At 53.6% G+C, this 27,262-nt stretch overlaps 2 protein-coding genes and 1 long non-coding RNA gene across 8 annotated transcripts; 2 read left to right on the forward strand and 1 right to left on the reverse strand.

The window, feature by feature from the left end:
* The first annotated feature begins 51 nt into the window (after positions 1–51).
* On the forward strand, positions 52–8,193 carry CDC42EP2 (CDC42 effector protein 2). 5 transcript variants are annotated; one of them, XM_052775085.1, is made up of 3 exons: positions 52–526; positions 6,539–7,358; positions 7,505–8,193. In XM_052775085.1, exon 2 carries the CDS (start codon positions 6,633–6,635, stop codon positions 7,344–7,346), a length of 714 nt encoding a protein of 237 aa, XP_052631045.1. In that variant the 5' UTR covers positions 52–526; positions 6,539–6,632; the 3' UTR covers positions 7,347–7,358; positions 7,505–8,193. The 5 variants fall into 5 exon arrangements, with proteins under 5 accessions (XP_052631045.1, XP_052631044.1, XP_052631046.1 ...); XM_052775084.1 differs by lacking the exon at positions 52–526 and adding an exon at positions 586–745; XM_052775086.1 differs by lacking the exon at positions 52–526 and adding an exon at positions 1,880–1,986.
* LOC128135994 (uncharacterized) lies at positions 1,585–1,963 on the reverse strand. The gene is made up of 2 exons (XR_008233241.1): positions 1,881–1,963; positions 1,585–1,802 (listed from the first exon to the last, which is right to left on the reverse strand). It is a non-coding gene; the product is annotated as an uncharacterized LOC128135994 (long non-coding RNA).
* A 3,454-nt stretch (positions 8,194–11,647) lies between the features above and the next one.
* Positions 11,648–26,992, forward strand: DPF2 (double PHD fingers 2). Of its 2 annotated transcripts, XM_052775094.1 has the most exons (12): positions 11,648–11,744; positions 15,963–16,123; positions 16,208–16,315; positions 16,555–16,718; positions 18,194–18,286; positions 18,848–18,926; positions 19,806–19,847; positions 22,142–22,279; positions 22,542–22,670; positions 22,888–23,000; positions 24,499–24,580; positions 25,255–26,992. In XM_052775094.1, the coding sequence occupies exons 1-12, from the start codon at positions 11,713–11,715 to the stop codon at positions 25,329–25,331; spliced, it is 1,218 nt and encodes a 405-aa protein (XP_052631054.1). In that variant the 5' UTR covers positions 11,648–11,712; the 3' UTR covers positions 25,332–26,992. The 2 variants fall into 2 exon arrangements, with proteins under 2 accessions (XP_052631054.1, XP_052631055.1); XM_052775095.1 differs by lacking the exon at positions 19,806–19,847.
* Positions 26,993–27,262: the final 270 nt, after the last annotated feature.

The raw sequence follows: 27,262 nt of genomic DNA on the forward strand, positions 1-27,262 counted from the left end.
GGGTAAAGAGTTTTTTCCCCCCCCCCCCCTGCTTTTTTCAGTTTCCAGGTTTTGGGGGTGGTTTTTTTTCCACCTGCTGCAGGAGCAGAGGAGCAAAACCCCATTTTTTCCCCATTTTTGGCTTCGAAGTTCCTTGTCCAGCCTCAGTTTCCCCTCCTAAAAATGCTGGTTTTGGTTAGAACACAAGCGGGACAAGCTGGGTGCTGGGGGGGGTGGTCGGGTTGATTCAAACACATCAGGACTGAAGCAGCCGGCATCTCGTTTGCCTCTTAATTAGATGATCCTTGAGGACGAGGCTAATTTGGGATTTAAACGAGTGACAGCTCCAGCATTACGAGTTGGCCAAGGATCGGGGGGGGGGAGGGGGGGGGGGGCAGATTTTTCCAGCTTTATTTTTCTTTCCCCAGGGATTTTTCTAACAGAGAGCTGCATCGCTGCATCTTCCCGCGGCGGAGTGGGGAAATCGAGGCACGATGGCGTTCCTGCCTGCCGTGGGAAAAGCGAAGCCATCCGGCTCTTCATCCCGGTGAGAAGCGAACGCCGTCGTTCCGTGTTTTGGGAAAGGGGGGAGGAAAAAAAAAAAAAAAAAGGAGTCCCCCCCCGGGAAGGGGGAAGCGAGGCCCCGTGCCGGGGTGGGGCTTGCACGTTGGCTCGATGCCGGCTGCGCCGACGCTCCGGCATTGGGAGGAAGGGAACGGCCGCGGTTGGCTCTGGCTCAGCCGCCAGACCGGGACGAAGACGCGCGGTGAGTATCGGCCGCGACCCCGGTCTTGCTTTCCGGTGAGATCCCCCCAACCCCGGTTGCCGTCCCCGCTCCGGGTCACCGGTGTCGGCATCGGGTGTAGCCGTAGGGTGACGGTGGGCGACACGGCGGTAAATTTGGGAGCTGGGCGGGGGGGGATTCGGCCTCTCTTCCCGGCAACTCACGGCACTGGTTTGCAAATCCCTACCGCTGCGAGCGGTCAGGCCCTGCGTTGGGATGCTGAGGACGAGGTGGGGGGGGCAGTTCTTTTTCGTGCCATTAAGGATGTTTTTGTGTCCCTGTCACATCCCTGATCCCCAATTTAAAGGGCGGGGGGGATGATTCCATCCTTTTTTCCAGGAAAAAAAGACCGGATCCCTTCCCCTGCGCCCCCCGCCCCTGCCTTTTCGCCCCCCTCCCCGGTTCTCCGCAGCCACCTCTTAATTTTAGCCCCCAGCTGTGAGGTTTCCGCCTGTCCCCGGCTTAAATTAGCTGACAGATCCCCGAAATAGATGGCGTGTTTTCGGGGAGGGAGGCCGGATCCTGCTCCGGGAATTTTTTTTCGGGGTGGATTTTTTTTTTCGGTGCAAACAGAGAATTCATGAATTTGGGGATTTTTAAATTCACATTTCAAGGAGTTGCCCGGATAGCTGGAGCGGACTCCGACCCCATCACAGGGAAAGAGGAGTGCCCTGTGCCCTCATCCCACCCCAAATGCCTGCGCCAGGATCCCTACCCGGGAATTCCCGGCGCTCCCCCGGCATCGGGTGGGGCTCGGCCGGGAGGAGCCGCACTAAAGAGCTGTTTTCCCTGGTTTTAAGGCTTTTTTCCGCCCCCCCACCCCCCCCCCCCCCCGCCAACTTCTCGGCTTCGGTTTGTCACCGCTGCAGTGGGGCGCATGGCATGCAGCCGGGGAAACTGAGGCACGGGAGGGGTTCGGCTAGGGTTGAGGCCGCCGTGTTTTCCTACCGTGTGCCGGCGTTTACTCATCCTCAAGCCTTCCACCTGGGATTTTCCTTATCGGTGAAAATCTCTCCCTGATATCGGTGTTTTCCTGGTCCTGGGGAAAAAAACCAGGAGCGTTTGATGATGTGGCTGTTAGGAGGAGACGGCCGGCGCTGCCGTGTCCCGAACACACCTTGCCGCGGTGTCCCTCGGCACGGAGACCTCACCAGCAGCGCTTCCCTCCCCGCTTGCCCATCCGGTGCGCGCCCCTTATCCGGATTCGGCGCCGGATGCTCGAGGTAGGACAGCGACGGCACCGCGATCCTGCGGAGAGAAATTAATTCCCCGTTTTAACTGATTTCAGCTTTTGTGATAACCAGGATGATCTCGGATAAATCCTTCCCCACGGATCGATGCTGGCTGCCGGGGCATCACCCCACAGGCTTTTGGCATCGCTCCGAAACATCCTTATTCCCTAAAAAAATCTGTAATCCCCATCCTGAAGGGTTGCTATTCCCCAAAGGCTCCTTTTTTCGCACCCCGGCGCTCTTCCAGCTCGGGGACCGTGGGAAAAGGGGGGGGGGGGTTCATCTCCCGCGTGAATATCCCTTCCTCTGTGGGGGTACAAGGGCAAAACCTCTTTCCAGGTGCAAATTTTTAGGTGAGGATTTTCCCTGGGCACCGATAAAAGGTGCAGAAAGGGTCAAGAGGAGGAAAGATGGAAGGAACTGGCTTCGTTTTCCGCGGCGGTTGCTCACTCGCTTGATTTCCGCACCTTCAAGTGGGAAAATGAGTTTAAGCCGCCGTCTTTTAATCACTATTTTTGCAGGATCTTGATAAAATAGTTTGCGGAGACGCCGGGGTAGGAAAATTGCTGCTCTGAGAGTAACCAGGGGGCTGAGGAAGCGCCAGGTCTTTGCATAATGAAGCATAAAATGCTGAAAATGGGCTAAAAGAAACAAATTTTTGTGTAGCAAAGCACAAAATGCTGAAAACGGGTGGAAAGGAAACAAATTTTCAGGTAGCAAAGTCTTAATTATGAAAACAGACAGAAAAAGAAACAAATTTTCACGTCCTGAAGCCCAAGTTGCTGAAAATGGACAAAAAAGAAACAAAATGTTTGTGTCCCAAAGTCTACATTGCTGAAAACAGGCAGAAAAGAAACAAATTTTCATATAGTGAGGCATAAATTGCTGGAAACCAGCAGAAAGGAAACAAATTTTTGTGTATCAAAGCCTAAATTGCTGAAAATGGGCAAAAAAGAAACAAAATTTTCACGTAGCAAAGCCTAAATGTCTGAAAACGGGCTAAAAAGAAACAAATTTTTTTGTGAACCAAAGCCTAAACTGCCAGAAACGGGTGGAAAAGAAACAAAATTTCATGTACCGAAGCCCAAATTGATGAAAACGGGCAAAAAAGAAACAAATTTTACTCGGTAGGAAATTTTACTTCCCCAAATCAGGGAAAGGGGCAAATATCCCAGAGGTGGATGGCAGCAGAGATGGTCGGAGGGATGTTAAATCTTGTGCCTCAGGCTTTCAGCTGATTTCTTAACGACGAGAAGTTAAAACGAAGCCTAATGTGGGGCCCAGGTCGAGTTTAAGTCCTCGGATCTTCTCTTGAAGCACCTCCCGCTTTTATCCTGCCACAAAACATCTAATTTTCCCCATTTCTCTCTTTACTGACAGCCACGAGTCTCATTGTGCGGGACACCTGGATTATTCTTGGGTTTTAACGAGTTTTTAGCGATGGTTCTCTCATGAAATGCTAATTAGCAGCAGCGTGGCGAATCGCCATCCCCCCTCGACCGAACCACGGTGCTAATGGGGTACGTCTCGTCACGCAGTGTTAATTGGGAAGCGGAAAACTTTTGGTTAAAGACTTAAATCACCAGGGGATGCTCCCGGCGGGCTGGGAAGAGGCACCTGCGGCAGCTTGGCCGACGGGGGGATGCACCGCGCGGATGAACGCTGGTGAAAACACCCGTAAATAAGTTATTGCAGGTTTTATTTTGGTTTTGCTCCCTTTCCGACTTGTTTTCCACCTGTTTTGCATCACTACTGCAGGGAATCGGGTGCAGTGGTAACACTCCCATCTTTTGAGCAGGTTTACTTGATTGCCGGTACAGGAAAATGCCGGGAAAAGGGATTTTAAGGATTTCTCTGATCAAAAAAATCCCTATTCCCCGTGCTTTCGGGGCCCACTGACCCTTTCCCAGGCTGCGCTGGCAGCAAATCCCCTTTTTTGAGGTCTTTCCTTTCTCCCCGCGCACAAAGGGAAAGGGCGCTACCCGCAGCCCTGAACTTTCCCAGCGTTCACCCGGCCCCGGGAGCTCGCTTCGGCGCTCGCGGCGATCACAGGCGGCCTTTGTCCCAGCCCAGTGGGGTGCTGGGTTTTCGGCCGGAGCCCAGACTGGGGAAAAGGAGGATGGGGCGGGGGAGAAATTGGGGTGAGGGAGTGCGATTTCTGTGAAGATGTTGAACCGAAGCTCCTGTGCTGTCCAGGAGGGGGAACAATCCTTGTCATGGTGGTGGTCTCCCCCCGGTGCATGCTCGTCTCCATCAGCATCATCCCACATCCTAACCTGAAAACATTAAATATTTCTGACTGACGAGAGGGTTTCTTTCCTACAAATCCACTTTTTTTTTTTTTTTTCCCCCTAATGATTTCAGTGCTTTTTTGCAGCTAACCCACGACTGTGGGTTCCCCAGCGTGGCACCGGGGAAGCTGACTGAGCAAGGGTGCCTTGTGGCCACGCATCCGACAGGCGTTTCGGGAAGCACCGGTGCTCCTCCGAATCCAGATCTCCATGAAGAAGCACTTCCCTCGGTCCCCCTCTCTGCGTGCAGCATCGGCTCCGCCGTCATCCTCTCGTCCCCCCTTCCCCGATGTCCTCACGGCGCCTGTATTTCACGCGAGCGGCGCAGCCGCCGCTTCTGCAGGCTGTCATTACGCCACCCGCTTTAATCCGCCCGGGATTAACAAAGCCGAATTCTGCATCGTCAGGATTTTTCCCTGGCCGGAGCCGCCGGGAACGGGCTTACCGGCGACCGCGTTCCTCCCAGGGCCGCGTTCCTGATGCTGACGGCATCGTCGGCATCTCGTCCGTGCTTCGTTTCGAGCTGTTTGGGTGATCTTCTGCCGTTCCATCTCCTCTCCCCCACGCCGCTGTCAACCCAACGTGACCTCGGGAGCGTCTCCGGCTGTAGCGGCGCGTACGTGGGTCTCCGTTCACAGGCGGGGAGATGTAACCGTGTTGTTTGGCACCAAGACGAGGCAATTGGGGCGGGGGGAAGGGGGAATAAAGTGAGCAGCATAGACAGGATGAGACCACAGATGTGGTTTCGGCAGTGCTTTTTACCGATAACGACGGTGCATCAGGTGGTTGAAGGTGAACACGGGATTTTCCATCCCTCTGTGTGGTGGTGGTATATTTTTAAGGACAAATTCAAGGGGCAGCGGTCAGGTGTGGTTCGGGGAAGGAACAGGATGATCCGGCAGCCCTCTGCAGTCTCGGTGGGACCGTGCCGCCTCGAAACCCCAGCGCTTGAAATCCCAGAGCCAACACCCACCGACGCGGTGTTTAACAGCGCCGAGCGCGCGGCTCCTGCTGTAATTGAAACGCCAGCCCTCGGGGAGGTCACCCGGCTCCATTCATCCGGCGTCGGCTGCAGACTGGTTTTTGCTGGCTCTTCGGCACCGGCCGGGGCGGGTTTCGGCCGGAGAAAAGCGCCTGACTTGGTTACTGGGGCTGTAAAACACAAGGGGAATGACTGGTTTCCCAGCTGGGCTTTGCGTTGTTCATCGGCGGCAGCTGATGGGAAAACCACAGCTGGGGAAAGGCTTGTGACCTCTTGCTGGAACGGTTCGGGGGTTGATTTGAGGAGCAGGGCTCAGCCGTGGTGGTTTCGGTGGTGGTTTCACCGTCGGGTCTCGCTTTCCAAATGCGGATGTACCAGGAGGTGTGTCACAAACGGTGTAAAACGGGCTGGAAGCGGTTACGGGCGGTTGTTTTAGCGGCGGCGGGGCTCAGCGCCGGACAAACCTGTCTCTAAGTGACTTAAACTCTGTTTTGTACTTGCAGTCAACAGCAGATCGGATACGGTTTTACAGAAACGTGGAGAGATGGGATTTTTTTCCCCCCCCCGAAAATTAGTGATAAAGGCTAAAACTCCAGACCTTTCACATGCTGATATTAAAAAATAATGCTCAGGTGGCCTGAAACCCATTTCATCCCTTTTTCTGTCCCACCAAGGCATCTCCCGAGGTTGTGCATAATGCTATTATCGCCAAAATTTCCCATTTTTACTTTCTTCCTCCCTACAGCTGAAAAATCAGGCCTAGAACTGAATGCGTAAACTGTCAAGAGTTGAATGAATATGACTAAAATGGGAAAAAAAACAACTTCCTTCCCCCTCCTGCCTTAATCTCTATTATCTTTTATTTTAGCTCGTCGTTGGGTGGGGCTGGATTATGCACGGCCAAGAGGAGAGAGAACTGAAATGTTTTGGGCTAGAAAAGCCACTTTCCAATGCTGTGCTCTCCCAACCTTTAACTCTGGACCCCGATTCCCCCATAAAGATGTAAATCCTCTTGGATTTCCTGCTCTGACCCTGTTCCTGATTTTTCTCCCACTCGAAACTAGTCTTGAGGAGAGGCCCCGCGTGCCTGGATTTAATTACCTGGGTTGTTTTGTTATCGATAACGCAGCCAACAAATTTTAGATAGAGAACTGGAGAACGTCTGGAATTAATTTCCTGGGACGTGTTGACGTTGAGGATCTCCATCCTACATGTTATAACTTGCTTTTAAGCATTTTTCCTTCTTTTTTTTTTTTTTTTAATTTTGCAGATTATTTTTAAAGCCCACGTTGCTGAGGTCTAGGACGACAACCATCTCTTGAGTTGGCTGGACTTGGCGTGGAAGAGCTTTGCTCCTCGGTGAGATGTCCACCAAGGTGCCGATCTACCTGAAGAGGGGCAGCAGGAAGGGGAAGAAGGAGAAGCTCCGCGACATCCTCTCCTCCGACATGATCAGCCCGCCCTTGGGGGACTTCAGGCACACGATTCACATCGGCAGCGGCGGGGAGAGCGACATGTTTGGGGACATCTCCTTCCTTCAGGGCAAGTTTCATCTCCTCCCCAGGACCGAAGGCAGCTTCGACTCCGACAAGGACAGCCCCGACGCGGCGCCGTTCGAATTCTCCAGGACGGCCACCATTTCCGGATGCGAGCAGCCGTCCTCGGAGACTTCATCTCCCCTCCTCAAAAACGCCATCTCCTTGCCCGTCATCGGGGGGCCGCAGGCCTTGACGCTGCCCTCGGCGCAAGCCCCACCAAAACCGCCGCGGTTACACCTCGATGACAAAGCTCCGTCGGCGCGAAGCTGGGAAGGTGGGGAGGAGAACGGCGAGGGCAGAAACGCCGCCCCGCTGCCGCATCCCTGCGCCTCGCGTTTTGCCGCCCCGACGAACGGCTTTGCCGAGGAGAAGGGCAATGCCGAGCCGTCCTTCCTCTCCCATGCCGGCTCCCTCCTTTCCCTCCACGTGGATTTGGGGCCGTCCATTTTGGAGGATGTCCTGCAAGTGATGGAGAAACACCAAGCAGAGAGAGTGGGTGGATCTATACAGGATTCGGGCAGGCAGGAAATCTTGACGTGAAGACGACTCAAGGTAAAGACGTTGATAAGTGGATTATTATTATTTTGGGGGTTTTATTTTCTTTCAGTTTCTTAAATTACGGCTCAAACTCCCAAGTTTGACTCCACGCACCTTCCCTAACCGGTGCGCTGACAGCGATGTGTCGTTTCCTCTCGCAGAGCCCGTCGTGCAAACGGGATGTGAGCGTTTATCCTCGGCGCCGCTCCCCGCAGACCTCCGGCTATTCCCTCAGCACGGGGAGAAAAAAAAAAACCAACACCCTACGAAGCCAAGACGAAACAGGCAGCGCTCGCTGCCGGATTAAATCGCCGCTTGCCTGTATCAACTTCACCTTCAGCAACGGATCGAACCGTAGGACTGCGCCGACCGGCAGAAAATAAGACATCGCGCCGTTATAAATGTTTGTTGTACTGGACGGGATGAAACAGCGATGGTTGAATTCCCAAATGTCTCGTTCGGGAGGATTTTGGGGGGTTTGGGGTTTTTCTTTTTTTTTTTTTTTTTTTGCTTGAAGAGGGGCTGCGGTTTGCACTCAGTCGAGGCGAGGGTGTGACACTTGCTGTCTGCCAGCCACCTGACTCATCAAGGTGATGTCAAATGTCAGCCTTCGACTTAATTTTCTTTTGAGATCCCACAAATTGGTAAATCTAGCGGTTACGTGGCAAAAGGTTCCATCGGGCTTTAACGTTGCGCCACCTCTAAGGAGAAGCTAAAAGCTCTCCGCGGAGAAGCTAAAAAACCCCTCTTGGGCTGTATTTTAGCAACTTAGTCCGTGGCTGGAGCTTGGGGTTGGAATTTAAAGTCGTAAATAAGATGAAAAAACCAACAACAGCAAAAAAAAGAAAAAGCTAAGTGAAGGGTGAGTGACCACCCGGCCAGATTCCTGCATGATGGGGTGAAATTCATTCTCCCGAAAGACGCCGTCTCCATCAATCGCAGATTGTTTGGATGGACAGAGAAACGAGGGGGTGAAACGCTTCGGCATGCAGAAAGGAATGCGAATCCCTTCTGCTTTTTAAAAAATAATAATTAAAAAAAAAAAAAAATCACTGGAAATGCCAATTCTGCTGACGTTGGGGCGAAAGACCTTACCGCCCAGCTGCGAGGGCTTTCATTCTCTTTCCCGGTCTCTGAATCGAGGACAAGAGAAGCCTGTTGGACTCAGTAACGGTGTAAAAGCGAGCGAGACCTCGTTTCCTAGAGGCCGTCATTAATTAACTGCATCATTTTTAACTGTTTCTGGTAATTTTAGCCCACAATGAGGCTGGGAGTCCCCCCTAGTAAGGAATTAAGGCACCTCTTGAAGAGCACACTGACTGTTTGCTGGCTTGCCGGAGCCTGACTGTGTATTTCTTTACATCATTGATTGCTGTTTCTTACAGGTATTGTTAAATAACGAGTCATTAGATTAATGAGCTCCTAGCTCATCACCACACAATTGTGTCCTGGCTCTTGCTTACTCTTGCCCATCTGTGTCCGGCGGGGCACTCTCACTGTAAGACCAAAACACTGTTTTGGTGGAAACACCAAAAATTTGGGCTTAAACTGCTTTTTCAAGCCTTCAGCCTGCAAAATAATTAAGAAAATGAGGTTAATTGAGCTTGGTCCAGGCAGCTGCTGCGTTTAATTTCTATTTGATTTTATGCTGGTATGGTTCAACCCTTACCTGGTCTAAACTGATGGCACTTCCTCTGAATGACACCCATCCACATGGTGGTGACTTATTTTTATTTATTTTAGGATTTTTCTTACCAGAAATAATTCCAGTGATGGGATGGGGGTGTTTTAGAGCATCATTTGTAATTAATTTACCCTGGTGACAACATATTTTGATGGGAGATGTGGCTTTGTTTCCCAATCCCCTCTCCTTGCTAACATGCCGCAGCTACTTCTTGGTCAATTTGAAGGAAAAAAGCCCGGAATGGATCATTTTGGGCAGCTTTCAGAATGCTTTGGCGTTGCTTTTTTTTTGGTGGCCCAACACCTTTGTGCAGAGTGGGGTGGGTTGTGACAACACGGAGGTGCTTGTTTTCCTGGATTTCACCTTAATTAGTGAATTAAAGAGAGCCAGGGATGAAGATGTTTGAGTTTGCCCCCCACCTCTGCCTAATTACCATCAGCAATTACAAAACAATCGCTGCTGGATCTGGGCAACGTTGGGCAGCAGCTTCCCCACATTTCGAAGTAGCGCCATGGAGGTAACTGCCAAGATCCCCTTTTCTCCCCATTTTTGCTCCTTCCACTTGTTCCAAGCCAGGGGACGGATTTTGGGGTGTTAACGGCTTTAATTTGGCACCTCACTCACTCTTGACAGCTCCCGCCTGCATCCGAGCGGATCCGTCCCTCCCCGATCATCCTGCACTGCTCCGGTGCTGGAATTGCGGCGCCTTCCCAAGGCGACAGCCGAACTCCGGTATCTGGAAGAGAAACGGGAGCTGCTCTTACAAGGGGCTAAATGGAAAGGATGCCTTAATTTGCTGGATGTTGGTGGTGGTCTACTGTGAAAAGGTGATGCTCCTTGTCTGCAACACACCTCCTCCTTCACCTTTGCCTGCTGCTGCCCTTTCTTACCTTACCCACCTCTCAGAGTATATTTGATACAAACCCCCTGAAATTATCCCAATCCTATTTTTTTCCCATTTTTCTGGGCATAATTTCATCCCCTTAGCTGAAAAAAACCCCCATTTCTTTAATTAATTTTTAGCTATTAGCAATACAATCATTTGGGATTCCCCCTGCCCAGGGGTTTCTGCACAGGATAGGGGCTTCCTTCACTCCCTGAGTTTGGTCCCTAATTAATCATTCCTCAAATTGCCGATTTATGCAAACAGCTGTTGCTAAACCCTGGGGTTTTTTTACACTCTGTTCTAAGAAGCGTGAGTCACTTGGGCAGGAACGCTGTTCCCTGCTGTGACTCAGCTGGCATGTGCTGAACAACCTCTTTCCCCCTCGCTTTTTCAGGGAGGTTTAAGGCAGAATAAGTCAACGAGAGGTTTGATTAATTCCAGGGCGGGCAACGGGAATACACAAGCAGACGGTTTGGGGGGTACAGGCAGATGCTCGGCTGTTGGCAGTCCTACCTACCCCGCAACTCCCTCGTTATCCCAAGATTTCCGGGCAGCGGATTAACGACGCAATAAACTTGGCAAACGCCTACGCCGACATTTGCTGTTTGACCCCCCACCGTGGGGTCGGTGCGCCTGAACCCGCTGCAGTGCCTGTAGCCAGAGTGTCACAACTGTTAATCACGGTGACAGTGTTGATTTTTATTGACGGGGCAGGAAAATAAAGCGGCTGCGTGCACGCAAATAACAGCAGGCGTGGGATTTAGAGGAGGAAGAAGGGCGGAGAGAAAGGTTTAAAGCGCTGTATAACCTTGGACATAGCTGAAAAAAAAATTTCCCAGCAAACAGGAAAAAAAACCTGTGGAAGTAAGAAGGAATAACAGAGAAGAATTCACCTGGAAGCTGTTGTCGGATAAACCATGCTCACCGTGGGGTATGTGGGCAACCCTGTGTCTACCTCTCTCCACTGTGGGATGAATTTTGAGATCTCTGGTTAATTTAGATTTGATAAAAAGGGAAAAGAACTCAAAAACTTAAATTTTCTACCTGAATTCCTAGGGATAAAGAGGCTGGGGGGGGTTGCATTTGGGGCAGGGCTGTTGCGCCAGCACCACACACTGAAACCAAAAACACCTGTAGGGAATCTCTACAGAGGTTTGAGATCTGACGGGGAGGACCCTGTCCTCCCCCACCCCTCATCCCTTTTTCCTTGTCACCTCCTCCCAGCAGCCTTCCTCCTCCCCAGTCCTCCACACTCCTCTTTCCTTATCCCCCCATCCAAACACCCTTCATCCCTCCCCATTGCCCTCACCCCCTTCTTCCTTGTCTCCCTTTCCATCCCTCCCCCCTCCCTCCTTTCCCCTTTTCCTTCACCCCAGCTCTTTACTCGTCCACGACCTCCCCTCTCCATTTTGCCTCTCGCTTCCCCCCCACCACCCTTCATCCTCCCTCCCCTCCCCATTTACCTCCCCCATTTTCTTCCTGCACCCTCACTCCGCCCCTTCCCCCCCGATTCTCCCCTTTTCCCTTCATTTTCCTCCCCACACACCGCTTCGCGCCTCTCCCCTCAGCTTTTCCCGCCTTTCCCTCCGCGCATGCGCCACGCGGCGCGAACACCCCCCCCCGCACTGCAGCGCATGCGCCGGCGCAAGGGGCGGGGCAGGCGCACTTCTGCGCAGGCGCAAAGCGGCAGCTCTCCCCCCCCCCCACCACCTCGCCGCGCATACGCTCCCCCCTCCCTCCCTTCTCCACCCGCCGCGCATGCGCGCTGGGCGGCGCAGGGCCCCGGCGGCGGAGGGAAGATGGCGGCGGTGGTACAGAATGTGGTGAAGCTGTGAGTGTGTCGTCTCCCCCCCCCCCCCCCCCCACACCCCCCCTCCACCAGCACCCCCCCGCGGGGGGGGGTAAATGGTGCGGTCCGGCCCGGCGCGGGAAGCGGGGTTCCTTCCCTCTGCGCCTCCGTGTTGCGGGCGGGACCAAGTGGGCGGCGGGGAAGGGGGGGGGGGGGGCAGGTGGTGCGCGCTCATTGTTCGGGGTGAAGTTTGCTGGGGGGGGGGTAAGATCCTTCCGTACGGCTCCGTGAGGGGAGATACCCCCCCAAAATGGTGCTGTAAGGGGGCTTATAGAGCCCTGCGGGTGGGGTCCCCTGAGAAAGGCGCCTATAGAGTCCAAAGGGTGGGGGTCACCTAGGTACGGCCCTGTGAGAGTGTCCTGTAACGGCCATGGCGGGGGGGCGGGGGGGGGGTCATCCCTATACATCCCTGCGAGAGGGTCTTACAGATCCTAGAGGTGCGCTTACCCCCGGAAAACTCTTGGGAGGGGGCCTGACAGAGTGGGAATTTCCCCCTATATGGTTCTGGGAGGGGTCCTGTAGAGCGCAGGGGTGTCCCCCCCCAGTATGGCCCAGTGAGGGGGGGGCTCTGTAGAGCCCTGAGTGTGGATGTTCCCCTCTACGGCCCTGGGTGGGTGGGCAGATGAATGAGGCACCCCCCCATATGGCCCTGTATGGGTTCCCATATGTCTTTGTGGGGCAAGAGGGGTCCGTACTCTATAGTCCTATACGGCTGTGCCGTATAGAGCCATGGGAGTGGGGGGGGGGTGTGTCTCCTCAATATGCCCTTGTGAGAGGGGAAGCTATAGAGCCCTTGGGATTGAGGTTCCCCATCCCATACAGCCCTATGAGAGGGACCCTATAGAGCCCCATATATAGCCCCATAAGGGCTGAGGGTAGGGGTCCACCCCCTATACAGCCCTGTGGGGGGGGGTCATATATACCCTTGGGGAGCTATATAGCCCCCTACTATCCACCCTGCTATAGCAAGGGGGGTACAGGAGGTCCCCTATATAGCCCTATAAGCGAGGCGCATCCTGCCTGGGTGGGATTTGTGGACTTGGAGATGTTTGTTGACCTTTTTTTTGGCGTCTCCCGGTCGTTTTTTGGCGTTTCCAGGTGATTTTTTTGGCATTTCCAGGTGGGGGGTTTTTTGGTGTTTCCAGGGGTTTTTTGGCATCTCCTGGGGTTTTTTGGCGTCCTTTAGCTGGCAGTGCCTCGGCCCCGGCCCCGTTGCATCCCTGCTGCAGTTTCCTCTGAAACCTTCCTTCTTGGTGGCGTGTTGGTGCAAAACACGGTGCGATTTGCACCCCTTGGGTCTTCTCCAATGAGACAAGGGTTCATTAAGAGGCCTTGGGGTCTCCTCTGATGAGCTGGGGTTCGTTAAAAGAGGTGACGGCCGTGGGTCCGTCCATCTTCCAGCCTTTCCACCTGCAGACACGTTAGCGAAGCTGCTGGAGAAACTCATGGCCAGCCAAGGGCACGGGCAGACATGCTCCTGCATTTTTGGGACCCCTTTCTTGGATCACTTCTGAGAGAAGCAACAAACCGTGAGTCACAAAACACCTTTTTCGGACTCTTTTCACCCTGAATCGACAAGCTGACACTTCACGACAACGTGACTTCGCCGGTGCCCCTGTGGATCTGCAGCTTTCAGTGAGGTTGAGCACGTGAAACAGCATGTTGCCTTACCCGCCTGCGTCACACTAATGTATTTTATTTATTTTAGAAGCTGCCATTGGGTTTTGAGGCTGGATTTTTTTTGGTCGCAGTTTGCTAGTGAGGAAGATGGAGAGGAGCGTGGCAGGATTTGATTTTTTTTTTTTACTTTTTAAAGCCATTCCCTGGGTCGTTCTCATATCTCTGGGTACCGTCGGCAAAGAGTTTGGTCTACCAAATCCCTCCCTGCTTTGTTTTTCTCCAGACGACGGCAGCGGTTGGGTTAGGACGGTCTCCTCCGACGACTTTTTGGGGCTTTAAATCACTCCCCTTCCTGCGCGGGTGCATGTTACCCACCTCAGCACAAAGCCCACTGTGCCTTTTCCTGGCGGTTTTGGGGATGGAGGTAGTCGCACCATTTTTTTCCGCTGTTTCTGTGCTGCAGTCTCTTACCGATGGTGCTAAACATATAAAACCACCCAGTTACTTCCACAGCAATCCGCTGACGTGATGTGCTTTACTGGAAGCTGCTCTTGAGGGCACTTATGACTTGCTTAGCAGCTGTGGAAGGCTCTAAGCCACACTGAGTCCTCAGGGAACAATAATCGGGTTCGTTAGAGCCGTTTAAAACACATTAGTCCTTCCTGACGGCTTTGTTAGCTCTTTGCTTGTGCATTCAGCACAGATTTTAAGTGGCGCTTCTCAGCAGAGCTTTCTCGAGGTTGTTCTGTGGTTGCACGTGAGGATCGGCGAGCGTCTGTGCCTCGAAGCACCCCTCGGTTTTGGGGACAAAGACCTCCAGGCAGCGCAAGGGAAGATTATGGAGTTGTACGTCGGAGTTGGAGACAAGATCTCTGCTCCTAATGTTTCCCGTGATCCCTCTCCATCCCCTCGGCGCTCAGGGAGCACTTTAAAACCCATTTCACGAAGCTTTTTTAGATGCTGAAGCCAAATCGTGGTGCATTTCTCACCCAGCCCAGGAGCCCTCTGTTAATTTGCAGTTAAAACAACCGCAGATGATTGTTTTGGGGGCTGATTTCTCTTTTTTGCTCCCCCCGCCCCCCCCAACCTCAGAAATCAACCCAGCAGGAGAGAAATAAGTTGGACAACTAAACTCTTTTTGGGGTTGTATTACTGTAAACACCAAGTTTTCCTCCTCTGTGCAATCCTCCTGTTGGCAGGGCTTCACCTGGACGTTACAAGGAAGTTTTAGGGCTCCACATTGTTGTTATCGGGGCGCAACTTGAGCTAGCAAGGAACAGCGTGGTGATTTAGGAGGAAATTAAAAGCTCCGGGAGGGATTTACATCCCCAAACTCCATGAGCATGACAGTCGCCTGAGCCTGGGGTTTGGGCTCCCTCTGCAGTCAGCAGAGAGAAAAAGGCAATTTGGGACTTTTTTCATCACCCTTAATTGCTGCTGGGACACCGCTCCCCCTCCCGAAATCGCTGCTGTTTCACCCAGCGCGGTGAGACGAACCCCATTTCTCTGTCACAGCTGCGGCTGACCGGGCTCCGTAAGGAAACAAGCACGGCAATCCTTGTTTGCGTTTAATATTTATCAGTATCTTCTTCTCTTCAGTTATTCCCTCTCTTCCTGTTGGTTTTCTTCAGGCCATCTCCCCGCACATCCGACTTTTACTTACGCTGGAATAAAAACCCCCGCGACGAAGCAATTTCTGTCCCATCTCCTTTTCTTCTGTTGGGCAAGATATTACATGTAGCGCATGTTCTTCCTCTCAGGCAACCGAGGCATCTTTCGGCTCGTTATTCACTCATCTAAATTAGCCGTCTCCGGAGCTTGGGTGATTACGGGGCTCCTTGGGCCCTGTGCAGTTGTTCCAGGCAGTATTGAAGCGCCAAGATCAGTATGTATCGATACAAACAAAGAGTGTCTCTCCTCTCCCGGCACCGCAGAGTGAAAAATTCCATCTCCGGCAGCCGAACAGACTCTCAGCTCTTCCCCTCTCCCTGCCACGCGCGGTGGGAAGAACTCGCCATCCAAATTACTGTAATTACAGCTACAGGGCTGCGATGGCGGCTGTTGCAGCCCTGACAGTCTCCGGTTGAAGGAGGAACGTAGGGATGTGGCACGGAGAGGTCGTGCTCTTAGTAAAGAGGACGGGGCACGATTAATGCACTTAAGGAAACAAGAGAGATGCCCGCAGCCACTCAAATCCATTAGTAATGCGTAGATGCTGGCGCGGGCTTCTCACAAAAGGCTTTGGGGGCACGCAAAACGCCGAGGGGATCTTTTAATACCGAGGGGATCTCTTAACGATGCTACGTTTTGTCTGCCGGCGTTGAGGAAGGCTCTAATTGCCTGTCGCAGCAGTCCCCGTGTCTCTGTGCTTTTGCTAGACGAGGGGACGTCACCGTACTCGGTGAATATCGCGTCAAGTCACGTCTTCACCTTGCGGAGGAGATATTTTGGGCTGTGATTCCTCTGAGCAGGGGTCCAGGAAGGACCGTGGCGTTTCCCTCTCCCGACGGACACGTGCCGGGGCTGGAATTGGGGCTCGGGATGCATGGGGTGAGTGCTGAACCTCTTTTCGCCCGGCAGCCTCGGGGAACAGTACTACAGGGATGCCATGGAGCAGTGCCACAACTATAACGCCCGGCTGTGTGCCGAGAGGAGCGTCCGCCTCCCTTTCCTCGACTCCCAGACCGGGGTGGCCCAAAGCAACTGCTACATCTGGATGGAGAAACGTCACCGAGGGCCAGGTACGCCGGGAGAATGCTGGGTTGGGGACAAGGGGTCGGTGAGTGTCATCGCCTCAGATAATTTGGGGTTTTTTTTAATTAAAGGTTTAGCCGCTGGGCAGCTTTACTCCTACCCCGCGCGCCGCTGGCGGAAGAAACGCCGTGCTCATCCTCCGGAGGACCCGAGGCTTTCCTTCCCTTCTATCAAACCGGGTAAATCCTTCCCACCACAGCTTTCTTCACATGCTAAGGGGTGGGGGGGGGTTTTGGCAATACCGTGCCCAAGTAGCACCAGATGATGGTAAACGTCGGTGAGGGTTGGTAAACCCCTTCGCCTGACCCCGCTGCGGTGCGGAAGCTTGTGAACATGGCTGGGTAAGATGGGATCTTGGCACACGCCAACGTTCCACCCCGATTTTTCTCTTCCCTTTCCCCCCACCGTCTCCTTGCAGACACCGATCAGACCCTGAAGAAGGAAGGGCTGATCTCTCAGGACGGCAGCAGCCTGGAAGCCCTGTTGAGGACTGACCCGTTGGAGAAACGTGCCCTCCCGGACCCCCGCATCGACGACGACAGCCTGGGCGAGTTCCCTGTCACCAACAGCCGTGCGCGGAAGGTACAGCAGAGAGAGGGTCGCCCTCTCTATGTTGGGAAAGGAAGCTTCAGGGTAAAACATGCGCATCTCCACCACACCGCTCTGATTTTCCACCCCCTTCCTCTTCCCCTCTGCTTTCTCTGTGTCTTTTAGCTGCAGCAGAAGGATTTGGGATGGATTTGGGGGGGCAGAGATGATGCTACCAGCTTTGTGGGGCCACTGGAGATCTGGTTAGAAACTCCCCTAATTCCCAGGAAGGGAGGTTCTGCCCCCAAAATTCAGGGGAAGGGAGGTTCTGCCCCCAAAATTCAGGAGAAGGGAGGTTCTGCCCCCAAAATTCAGGGTTTTATTGTCTCCAGGCACCCAGTTTAAGACTCTGCGCTAGGTGTCTCTGCACCCAGGACAGCTTTCATCCCTCATTGACCCACAGACCCTTGTGAAACGGCTGTGGTGGGGGAGTGATCTGCTGAGATTCCGAGGTGCCAGTCCCTGACCCTGCCATCTCCTTCTTTTCTTTATAGCAAATTTATTTTAAAAAGAGACAAAAGGGACTGGGGTCTTCCCCCTTTCCTCTCTCAGCTGGATAATTTGGGTCCAACAGCCCCTTTTCACCCTGATTTGGCACAACTCGGAAGCTTTTTTAAATATTAAGGGTCTACCAAGGTTTGGAGCAGGATAAAACCTTCCCTGCTCTCCATCCTTCATCAGACTTGCCGATGCTTTACTGTTAATTGACGTTGGGATTGTAGGAGCTCCCCCTTTTCCCCTCAGAGCTGCAAATCAGACTTTAAACCCGCCGCGATCGCTGTCGTAGCTGCTTTTTGCTGCCGAAAACACCCCACAGGTGTGATCCATGGGGTGGAAAGCCTCGGCTTAGCAGATCTCAGCCCGGGTTGGTACGGATTAGCCCCAGTTCAGGCTGGATGGGACGTCCTGCACTACCAAATCCTTTTTCCTGTTGCAGTCCTCGCAAGGCGAGTTGGTTTTCTTTAGACCGCTTCGTTAGCCGACTGCTCTAACGACAGGTGATATCCCGCAGGCTTCAGCTTCACCTCCTTACCCACCAATGGCTGTGGTTTAATAGTTATCTGCTCAAATAAGCACAGGGCAGAGCAAGGTGTGTGATATTGCGTTGTAATTTTGCTAAAAAACCTTATGTTCCTCTTCCTGGACTTTTCTATGCCACTTTTTAGCATGAAAATTTTTTCCAAGCCTCGTCTCTTTTTGCCTTTTCCTTGATGACTCTTTCTTCAAGCGTCTTCACACTGTATTGGGCCCTTCTGTCACTTTTTGGGGGATAAAATGTACCAAATCCCCTCTCTGTCCCCCAAAATACCACATCCTTTCTCCTCCTTCTGGATTACAGGTTTGGAACGGATTCGGCTGCTGACAGAAGGCTGAGGCCGTGCCGACGTATCTCACTCCCCAATTTTTCCCCCTTTTCCCTCGATCCATGCCAAGGATTTGTCTACAATAACCCCTCTCCTCTTTCCTAGCGGATTCTTGAGCCAGATGACTTCCTGGACGATTTGGACGATGAAGACTACGAAGAAGATACGCCGAAGCGGAGAGGGAAGGGGAAAGCCAAGGTGAGGGCAGCCGGGTGGGTCCGACTGCATTGCGGCGTTGTTTTGGTGGCGATTCCTGGCAAATCCGAGACGTTGCCAGTGCTGAAACAGCCCTGACGCCTGCCAGGGCTCGACTGTGTCCGTGTTGAACCTCACGTTGGGGAAAACTCTTGACGTGCTTGACTTTGTGGGCAGGATGAGCAGAAAACACAAGCCGGGGGCTTGGATAACTCATGTCCGTTAGCCACTAACGAATGTTAGTCACCGAAAACCACCTACCACGTGAGAGATACCGGGTGGTGAGAGGATGGTAGAGAGATCTCACATGGATCTGCCCCTTCCCAAAGTGGGAAAGACTGAGGATCCTGAGGGATTTGGGTCATCCTTCGATGCCTTCTGCCCCATGCAGCAGTCCTCACTGCTCACATCCAACAGCCATTTCATGCTGTACCCACTACGTGGCACTGTTGGATCACGCTTTTCTCCAACATCAGATCCCTGGTGTTGTCTTCCCCACCACCCAGGAGCCTTTTGGGTCCCAATTTTGCCTAAACCTTGGCTTTTTCCCCTTGTTTTTCCCAGGGCAAAGGTGTTGGAGGGGCTCGCAAGAAGCTGGATGCAGCTATATTAGAAGACCGGGATAAACCCTACGCTTGCGACAGTGAGTACTAAAAACCTCTCCTCGCCGCTTAGGGCCTGGGAGCGGAGCCAGGCTGTGTTACTTTTGGGATCCATCGGGTTGTCTGCTGGGATTTGGGTTTTAAACCTCAAAAGGTAGATTTACACATCCAGGGGAGGGTGTTTTTCAACCCCTCGGACTCTCAGCCCTCCTCCAACAGTCGAAGATGGCTGGAGTTTTCCCACCGGGAACGCGGTCATCTCGCCCCGAGCGAAGGGCAGTGCAGCCACCCGGCACGTAGAAATGAGGATAAACCTTTCCCGGTCTTGCAAACACCCCCGCAAAGGTTGAAAACAGCCCCTCCGTTTTCCCAGCCAGCTTTCGAGTTGGATCTGTGTCCGTCAGACTGGTTTCGAAGCCGGCCGTAGCCCCCACCCCGCCCCTTGCGCTCTCGTGCCTCGTTAAAGCCACTTAATGAGTTTGTAGCTGTGAAACGCAACACCGTGCGCTGGTTCTGCTCTGGCTAAAAAACCTCCTCAGCTCCAGGGGCAGGGATTTGATTTCCGAGGCCATACCTTCCTGGCCCGCTTCTCTGCGAGCCCAGGGTTGACAATGCTTCCTCCTCACCTCCCTCCTCCTCCTCAAGCTGGGGAAGGGGAGGAAAAAACAAACAAAAAAGCAATTTAACAGGGCAAACGGAGCAAAAAAGGGCAAGTGAGGCTTTGAAATTACCTTTCTCTCTTCTTCCTCCTGTCCTGCAAGAGCTGACACTAGCTTCTTCCAAAAAAACCCACCCCCAAACCCAAAGTAGTTGTGTTTTTCCTCCCCCCTTTTCTTGTTTTAAGAGTCCGTCTGTCGCTTGGCACGGGTGCGTGACCTGGTGTGTGTGTGTTTTCTCACGACTCTCTTTCTGTGTTTCAGATAGTTACAAACAAAAGCATACCTTGAAACCTCCCGATCGAGGTAGTCCACTCTCTGTCTGCTTTTTTTATTTCCTTCCTGCCTTTCTTCTCCCGAAACGTTAGTTTTGTTTTTTTGTTTTCACCAAACCTTGCTGGAGCCTGCGGGAAAAGGGACGGGGCGGGAGGGGACACGGGAGAAGGGGAGGGAGAAGCCAAAGGCCACCGAGCGACGTCAAAGCTGGCCTCCCCGCCGGCAGCAGGATTCGGCAGCTCCTCTCCGGGCTCGCCTGACCCTTTTCCAGCGGGGAAGAGCGGTCGTGCGTGCCGGCAGAGCGGCCTCCCGAGAGGGAAAACAAAGATTAATCCCCCCGCCCCCCCCCCCCCCGCGGTGGCAGGGATGGGAAAAAACCCACGGTGTTTCCACCAAACCCCTTCCCTCGCTCCCAAATCCCGTGCGCCCGGGATGTGCCGCCTTCCTTTTAAGAGATGCCGAAGTACGTTGCCGCTTGTCTCGCAAAAAATACCCCACCTTTTTGCTTCCAAAAAAGCCCCAAAATGGGTCAGCTGCAGGTGGAGGTTGAATGTTGGCGGCGGGCTGCGAATAAACACCCGCAGCCAAGCCAGAGAGCTGAGATCGTCTTTGTGGGGGCTCTTCTTCCTCGCCGTTCGGGAGGAGGAAACCCGACTCGTGTTTAGATACCGGCCTGCTTGTTTTGGAGGGAAAAAAGGTCAATTTTAAACCCCGCGGGGGGTGGAGGGGGGGCAGGGGGGGGGAAGAAAACGCTGCCTGCCAGCTCCGCGTGGCTGCTCACGGGGCCGACCCCATTGTGCCCTCGGTTGGCTCTGGAAAGCCAGAATTTGATGTAATAAGGTTGTAATTGCTGCTTTTCGGGCTGCTTTTCGCCTCCTTCGGCTGGGCTCGCGCCGCTTTGCCGAGCCGCTCCGGACCTGCTGATGCCGAGCGTTTTCCCCCAGGGCGATGAGCATCCCGAGCATCCCGCAGACCCTTTTGCCCGGGGGGGAATCTCTGCGGCTTTTGTCCCAAAAAGCCGATGCCGGCTGCTTGCATCGGGCTCTCTTGGGGGGGTTCAAACCCCGTTTTCGGCGAGCGGGCTGCTTTCTCTCCACCATATTTTTGGAGCGAGTCGATGGCATGAGAAGGGATGCAAAGCCTGGTGGGGTTTCTCCAGGCTTCCAAGCGAGCCTGGAAGCCGATCCAGAAAGGGTCCAGGATGTTACGGGAAAAACTCCAGTCTCAGGAAATCTCATCCCGAAACAACTTTTTCCCTGATTTGCCTGGATGCCGCAGAAAGACACGGGGAAAACCCGTTGCTAAATCTGTCCACCGGGGCCCGTAAATCCCCCTCTGGCTCTTTTGGGGGGGATTTCAGCCCAATCTTCATCCTCATACCCGGCCAGCCTCCGTCCTCTACCGTGCTGGCAGTAGGTGGGTGCAAGGCCAGTGCCGGCTTCGTGCTCGTGCCTATACAGGGCTGAAAGGGGGTTTCGGGGTGTCCTTGGAGCCTCTCAACTAAAAAGCTGCCAACCCCCCCCCCAGAAAAGTGGTGACGGCGAGCTGGGAGCCCATTCCCTGGCAGGGAAGGTGCTTCCCCAATCCGTGGGTGCTCAGAGATTTCCCCAAGGAAGTGCCTGCTGTCAAACCGAGGGTGAAAGTTCCCGATCCCCGCAAGAAACGGGGCGGAAAGCGGGCAAACCGACGGCGTTTGGGGCGGTGGGTGATTTCACGCCGCGCTCGGGTCAGGTTTGGAGAAGCCAGGTGGGTCCGAGGAGGGAGCAGAGCCGAAATGTGCCTGTGGCAGCTGCAGTTTCCCTCCTCGGGGTCCCAAAAAAAAGAAGTTTCCCCTTCATGGACATTGAAGACGGCCTTGATTTTTACCCAGCTGGTTTAGGAGATGATTTTTGGGTGGGACATGACACTGCCCCCCCGCCAGTGTCTTTCTGACCGGGTTTTGCCGCTCGGATTGATCCCTGCGTGGTTTCACTCCTTTACCGAGGGCTGTAAAGCTGCGCTTAACGAGCTGCCATCGTTATCTGGACATGGTGGGTATCGATCGCCCACCGAATCAGCTTTAGCCTCCCGCGGTGGGATGTGCAGGGGAGGCTGCGGTGCCTCTCTGGCTGTTCTGGACCTGATCTGGAGGAACCAGCCCCAAACCCCTTCATTAGGGTGTTCTTAGGTGGTTTTAATAAATTCCAGGTGATTTGGGGGCAGAAGGGGAGCAGCTGTCTGCGCTCAAAGCCCGGAGACGGGGCCAGGGGATGCTGGATGACTTGGGGTGCGGGGTCTCGCTCCCCGCCAGCGTGAGCTCAGACTTTTCCCATTTCTATCCGTAGTCTGCGGGAAGCGATACAAGAATCGGCCAGGATTGAGCTACCACTATGCTCACTCCCACCTGGCCGAGGAAGAAGGCGACGACAAGGACGATTCGCAGCCCCCCACTCCTGTCTCGCAGCGATCGGAGGAGCAGAAATGTAAGCGAAACACCCCACCTCTGCCAAAATCCCCATCGCGAAAAAGACGGCAAAGCCAGGGAATCGCCTCTGCCAGGGCTGGGAGCGAGCAGCATCCCTTCCCCGATGCTTTTGAGCCCGGTGGCATCGCCGTGGGGCCCGGAGGTTGCCGGAAAGGCTGCTCCGAGCATCGGGATTTGTGCCGTGGAAGTGTTTTTTCCTGGTCCCATGCAGAAAGCCTTTGCCCTGCGGCTAATCTGTCTCTCCCGCTCTGCTTTTCCAGCCAAGAAAGGACCTGACGGCTTAGCTTTGCCCAACAACTACTGCGATTTCTGCCTGGGAGACTCCAAAATCAACAAGAAGACGGGACAACCGGAGGAGTTGGTCTCGTGCTCGGACTGCGGGCGATCAGGTAAGGGAGGGGGGAAAAAACATCCTCCCCACTGCTGGCATTGCCAAAAATATCCCCGGCATCTTCACCTGCCCGGAAAAGCCGAGGATTTGGGTCGGAGCTGGGGAGAAGGTGGTTTTTTTTTTTCCCTGCCGTGGAGTTCTTCCCCAACGCCGTGGTTGCGTGGGCTGCCTTCCTCCCCTCCCCTGCCTTCACCTGTGTCCTGCCTGCTTCCCAGGGCACCCCTCCTGCCTGCAGTTCACCCCCGTGATGATGGCGGCCGTCAAGACGTACCGCTGGCAATGCATCGAGTGCAAGTGCTGCAATATCTGCGGCACCTCCGAGAATGACGTGAGTACCCCCCAAGAATGACGTGAGTACCCCCAGAATGATGCGAGTACCCCCCGGAATGATGCGAGTACCCCCCAAGAATGATGCGAATACCCCCAGAATGATGCGAGTACCCCCCAAGAATGACGTGAGTACCCCCAGAATGACGTGAGTACCCCCCCAGAATGACGTGAGTACCCCCCCAGAATGACGTGAGTACCCCCTGGAATGACGTGAGTACCCCCCAAGAATGATGTGAGTACCCCCCGGAATGACGTGAGTACCCCTTGGAAAGACGTGAGTACCCCCAGAATGACGTGAGTACCCCTGGAATGATGCAAGTACCCCCCAAGAATGATGCGAGTACCCCCAGAATGGTGTGAGTACCCCCCAGAATGACGTGAGTACCCCCAGAATGATTGAGTACCCCCCAGAATGATGTGAGCACTCCCCGGAATGACATGAGTACCCCCCAAGAATGATGTGAGTACCCCCAGAATGATTGAGTACCCCCATAATGATGCGAGTACTCCCCAAGAATGACGTGAGTACCCCCAGAATGATGTGAGTACCCCTCAAGAATGATGTGAGTACCCCCTGGAATGACGTGAGTACCCCCCGGAATGACGTGAGTACTCCCCGGAATGACATGAGTACCGCTCAAAAATGATGTGAGTACTCCCCAGAATGACATGAGTACCCCCAGAATGATGTGAGCACTCCCTCGAATGACATGAGTACCCCCCAAGAATGACGTGAGTACCCCCAGAATGATTGAGTACCCCCAGAATGATGTGAGTACCCCCCAGAATCACCCGAGTACCCCCAAAATGACGTGAGTACCCTCAAGAATGACATGGGTGTCCGCCCCCGAGAAGAAGCAGGGCACCCTCCGGGGACACCCCAGGGTGTCATCCCATCTGGCCCCGTGGAGAAGGGACGGGGAAAAGCCCGGAGGGTTTGTGAGCAGCCTCTTCCTTTGGGGAGGAGGTTTTAGTAGTCCGTAGGACATCAGAGGCTTTTTGGGGGGGGAAATCTGTGTATTTTAATAATCTGTAGGACACAGCAGAATCTTTTTTGGGGGGAAATCATTGGGATTTTAACGCTCCGTAGCACAAAGCAGCCTTTCTAGGGGAAATTTTTGTGCTTTTAATAGTCCGGAGGACGTCAGAGGCTTTTCTGGGGGAAAATCTTTGGTCTTTAATAGACAGAAGGGCACAGCAGAGTCTTTTTTGGGGGAGAAATCTTTGGGCTTTAGTAGTCTGTAGGACGTGGGAGAGTCTTTTTTGGGGGAAATTATTGGGCTTTAATAGTCTGTAAGATGCGGCAAAATCTTTTGCGGGGGAGGGGAAGATTGTGCTTTTGGTAGTCTGGAGGACACGGCGATGTCTTTCTGGTCGCTCCGATGGAACTTGGAGGACGACAGAGCGGGACCCTCGTCCCCTCCATGTTGTCCTTAAGCCAAGGCCGCGTTGAATCATCCAAATTTCCCCCCCCCTTTCCCCCCCGCTCGGCTTAGGACCAGCTGCTCTTCTGTGATGACTGCGACCGCGGCTACCACATGTACTGTCTCACCCCCCCCATGTCGGAGCCGCCGGAAGGTGAGTGCCGCTCCCCCAGCCCCCCCAAAACCCCATCTTCCCTCTCTGTTTTGGAAATGGGTCAAAACAAGCAGAATTCAGCCCAGAACATTTCTCAGCCATGCAGACCCACCTCGACCCGTGGTTTTTTTGGGGGGCAATCGTGGATTTGTCATGCCACGATCGAAGATGATGGGGTCCATCATTCTGGCTGTTCCCCAGTTATTCCTCTGCTGGAGAAGCGGAAAAACCTTTTACCACCCCAAAATCCATCACCAGCATCCCTCATCCCTTGCACCCCAAAATGTCTCCGTATCGGCTGGTGAAGCTGAGAGGGATCGCTCTTCTTCCTCCTCTTCCTCCCACCTTGTCTTGTGCTGACTCACGACATCGAAGCAAAAAAGAGCAGCGTTCACAACAAAAAAAAAAAAAAAACCCACCCCAAAATCTCAGTGATGCCTTGCAGCTGGTTAATTATCCCAGCGGTTAATTATCAACCCCTCTCCTGGCCACCTTCACTTGAAGGTTAACGAGGAGGAGGAAGACTTGCAGGTTCACAAACCCACAAACAGCCGTGTAAACCACCACCCTTCCACCCCGTTCCTTATTCCCTACATGTAATTAGGAAGCTGTGACCCTTAACGAAGCCCTAACGAGGGCGAAACCAGGGAACCCACGTGTACTTCTCTCCTCAGGGAGCTGGAGCTGCCACTTGTGTCTGGACCTGCTGAAGGAAAAAGCCTCCATCTACCAGAACCAGAACAACTCCTGATCCCGCTCCGCCGGCGGGACGGGCTCCCCGGTGCCCTCGTTCCACGTGTTTTCCCTTGGGGTTTTTTTTTTTTTTTGGATCTTTTTTCTTTTCTTTTTTTTTTTAAACCTTCCCCATGTTTTTGGTTGATTTGGGGTTGGTTTGGGGTTTTTCTTTTGTTTGGGTTTTTTTTTTTACCGCTTGGGGAGGGGGTGTCGGGGTTTATTTTATTCGTTTTTGCCGCGCGAGGGTTTATTTCTCACCTCCCCGCAGTGAGATGGGGCATGTCCCCCTGCGAGGACGGGGTGACGCTGACGGGTCCCCACCCTGCAGAGTGGCTTTTGGGGTGACACTGCAGTGTCCCTGGGGGGACCCTGTCCCCACCCAGGGGACATGGATGGGACAGGCCTGTCCTTCCCATCGCCGTTTCCCAGGTTTCCACCCAAAACGAGGTGCCCGAATCCACTCCGCCGCCTCCCTGGCAAGGCGGCGTGCCAAAAACTTGCTTTTTCCCCCCTTTTCTTGGGAAAATTCAGACCCCTGCGCCAGCTGCAGTCGCGGTTTTGGGGCTTTTTGTTAATTTCTTGGGTTTTTTGGGGGGTGAGGTTTTTTCCTCTGCTTTTATTTTTATTTCCTATTTTTCTCCCTGTTTTTATCATTTCTTTTCGCCCCGCCGTCTCTCCCGCCTCGGAGGATGCTCCCCACAGCCCGGCCAGTCCCCCCCCACCCCCTGCCCAGATGAGGCCTTACACCCCGACATCCTCTTCCGGCCGGCATGAAACGGGGCAAAATCCCTCCGTCTTGGGATTTTCCCCCACTTCCTCCTCCAGCTGGCGCAAAACGGGGCAAAACCCCTCCATTTGGGGGTTTTCCCTTGCTCCCACACGGCGCAGAGGGAGAAATGCTTCGCCCCGTCCCCCACCCCCCCCCCCAACCCGTCACGGTCGCACAGGGTTTGTTTTGGGGTTTGGGGGGATTTCTTTTGGGGGGGAAAAGCCACTTTCACCCCCAAAACGCCGCTGACGGGGAGAGATAGGAGACGCCACTGTTCTGGGGCTCTCTGGGGACACCCCGATATCCCCGTCCGCCCCCCCCAAGGGTCCCGTTGACTGAATGTGCCTGTTTTTTCTAAAAATCAACTTTAAAAACCTACCTCCGAACCCCTCCTCCCCACCACTACACCCCGAATTTCACCTCCGAGAACCCCCCAAAAGAGAGGAGCCAACCGGGATGGCAGCAGAGCAGCCCCAAAAATGGGCCCATTAGCAGAAAAATGGCCCCAAAATAGCCCCCCAAAATGACCAAAACAGCCCCGAAAGTGACCGAAATAGCTCCAAATTAACCAAAACCGCTCAAAATTGACCAAAATCTCTAAAAAATACTGCCACACCAAAAAAAAAAAAGGATCTGGGTGACAAAGCAGCTCCAGCCCGGTGGTTTCTCTCCTTCCCCTCCTTGAGCGCGATTCGGGTGGAAATGAAGGCGTTTTGGTTAAAAATGGGTGGGTTTTCCCCCATTTTCGCGCCCTGACGGGGGCGGGACGATAAAATGTCCCTAAACGGGTGGGTTTTACCCCAATTTCCCCTCGGCAAAGCTTCACGGTTGTGTCTTATCCGGGAAAAAAAAAACCGAAGCGACACCAAAACAGCTTGTTTTCATAATAAAAATGGATAAAAAATGCAGTGGTGTGGAAGTGAGGACGTTTTGGGGCAAAAATGGGGAGGTTTGAGGCACTGGTGCGTTGGGGGGGTGCCTGGGTTTGGGGTAAAAAACAGATCTTTAGGTGCTGGGATGTGGCTTTTCTGAGGGCTGCTATTGGGGTTGTGCTACTCTGGTTTTTGGGGTGAAAACCAGATATTTAGGTGCTGGGATGTGGCTTCTCTGAGGGCTAACACTGGGGTTGTGCTGCCCTATTTTTGGGGGTAAATAAACCCCCTTTAGGTGCTGGGATG

This window comes from Harpia harpyja, chromosome 27 (genome assembly GCF_026419915.1).
Source record: "Harpia harpyja isolate bHarHar1 chromosome 27, bHarHar1 primary haplotype, whole genome shotgun sequence".
NCBI classification, from domain to species: domain Eukaryota; kingdom Metazoa; phylum Chordata; class Aves; order Accipitriformes; family Accipitridae; genus Harpia; species Harpia harpyja.

Coding starts and splice junctions, on each gene's coding strand:
- CDC42EP2 (XM_052775085.1), top strand. CDS start 6,633: ATGTCCACCAAGGTGCCGATCTACCTGAAGAGGGGCAGCAGGAAGGGG.
- DPF2 (XM_052775094.1), top strand. CDS start 11,713: ATGGCGGCGGTGGTACAGAATGTGGTGAAGCT. Junction 16,124..16,207: donor GAAACGTCACCGAGGGCCAG/GTACGCCGGGAG, acceptor TTTTAATTAAAG/GTTTAGCCGCTGGGCAGCTT. Junction 18,927..19,805: donor TAAACCCTACGCTTGCGACA/GTGAGTACTAAA, acceptor TCTGTGTTTCAG/ATAGTTACAAACAAAAGCAT.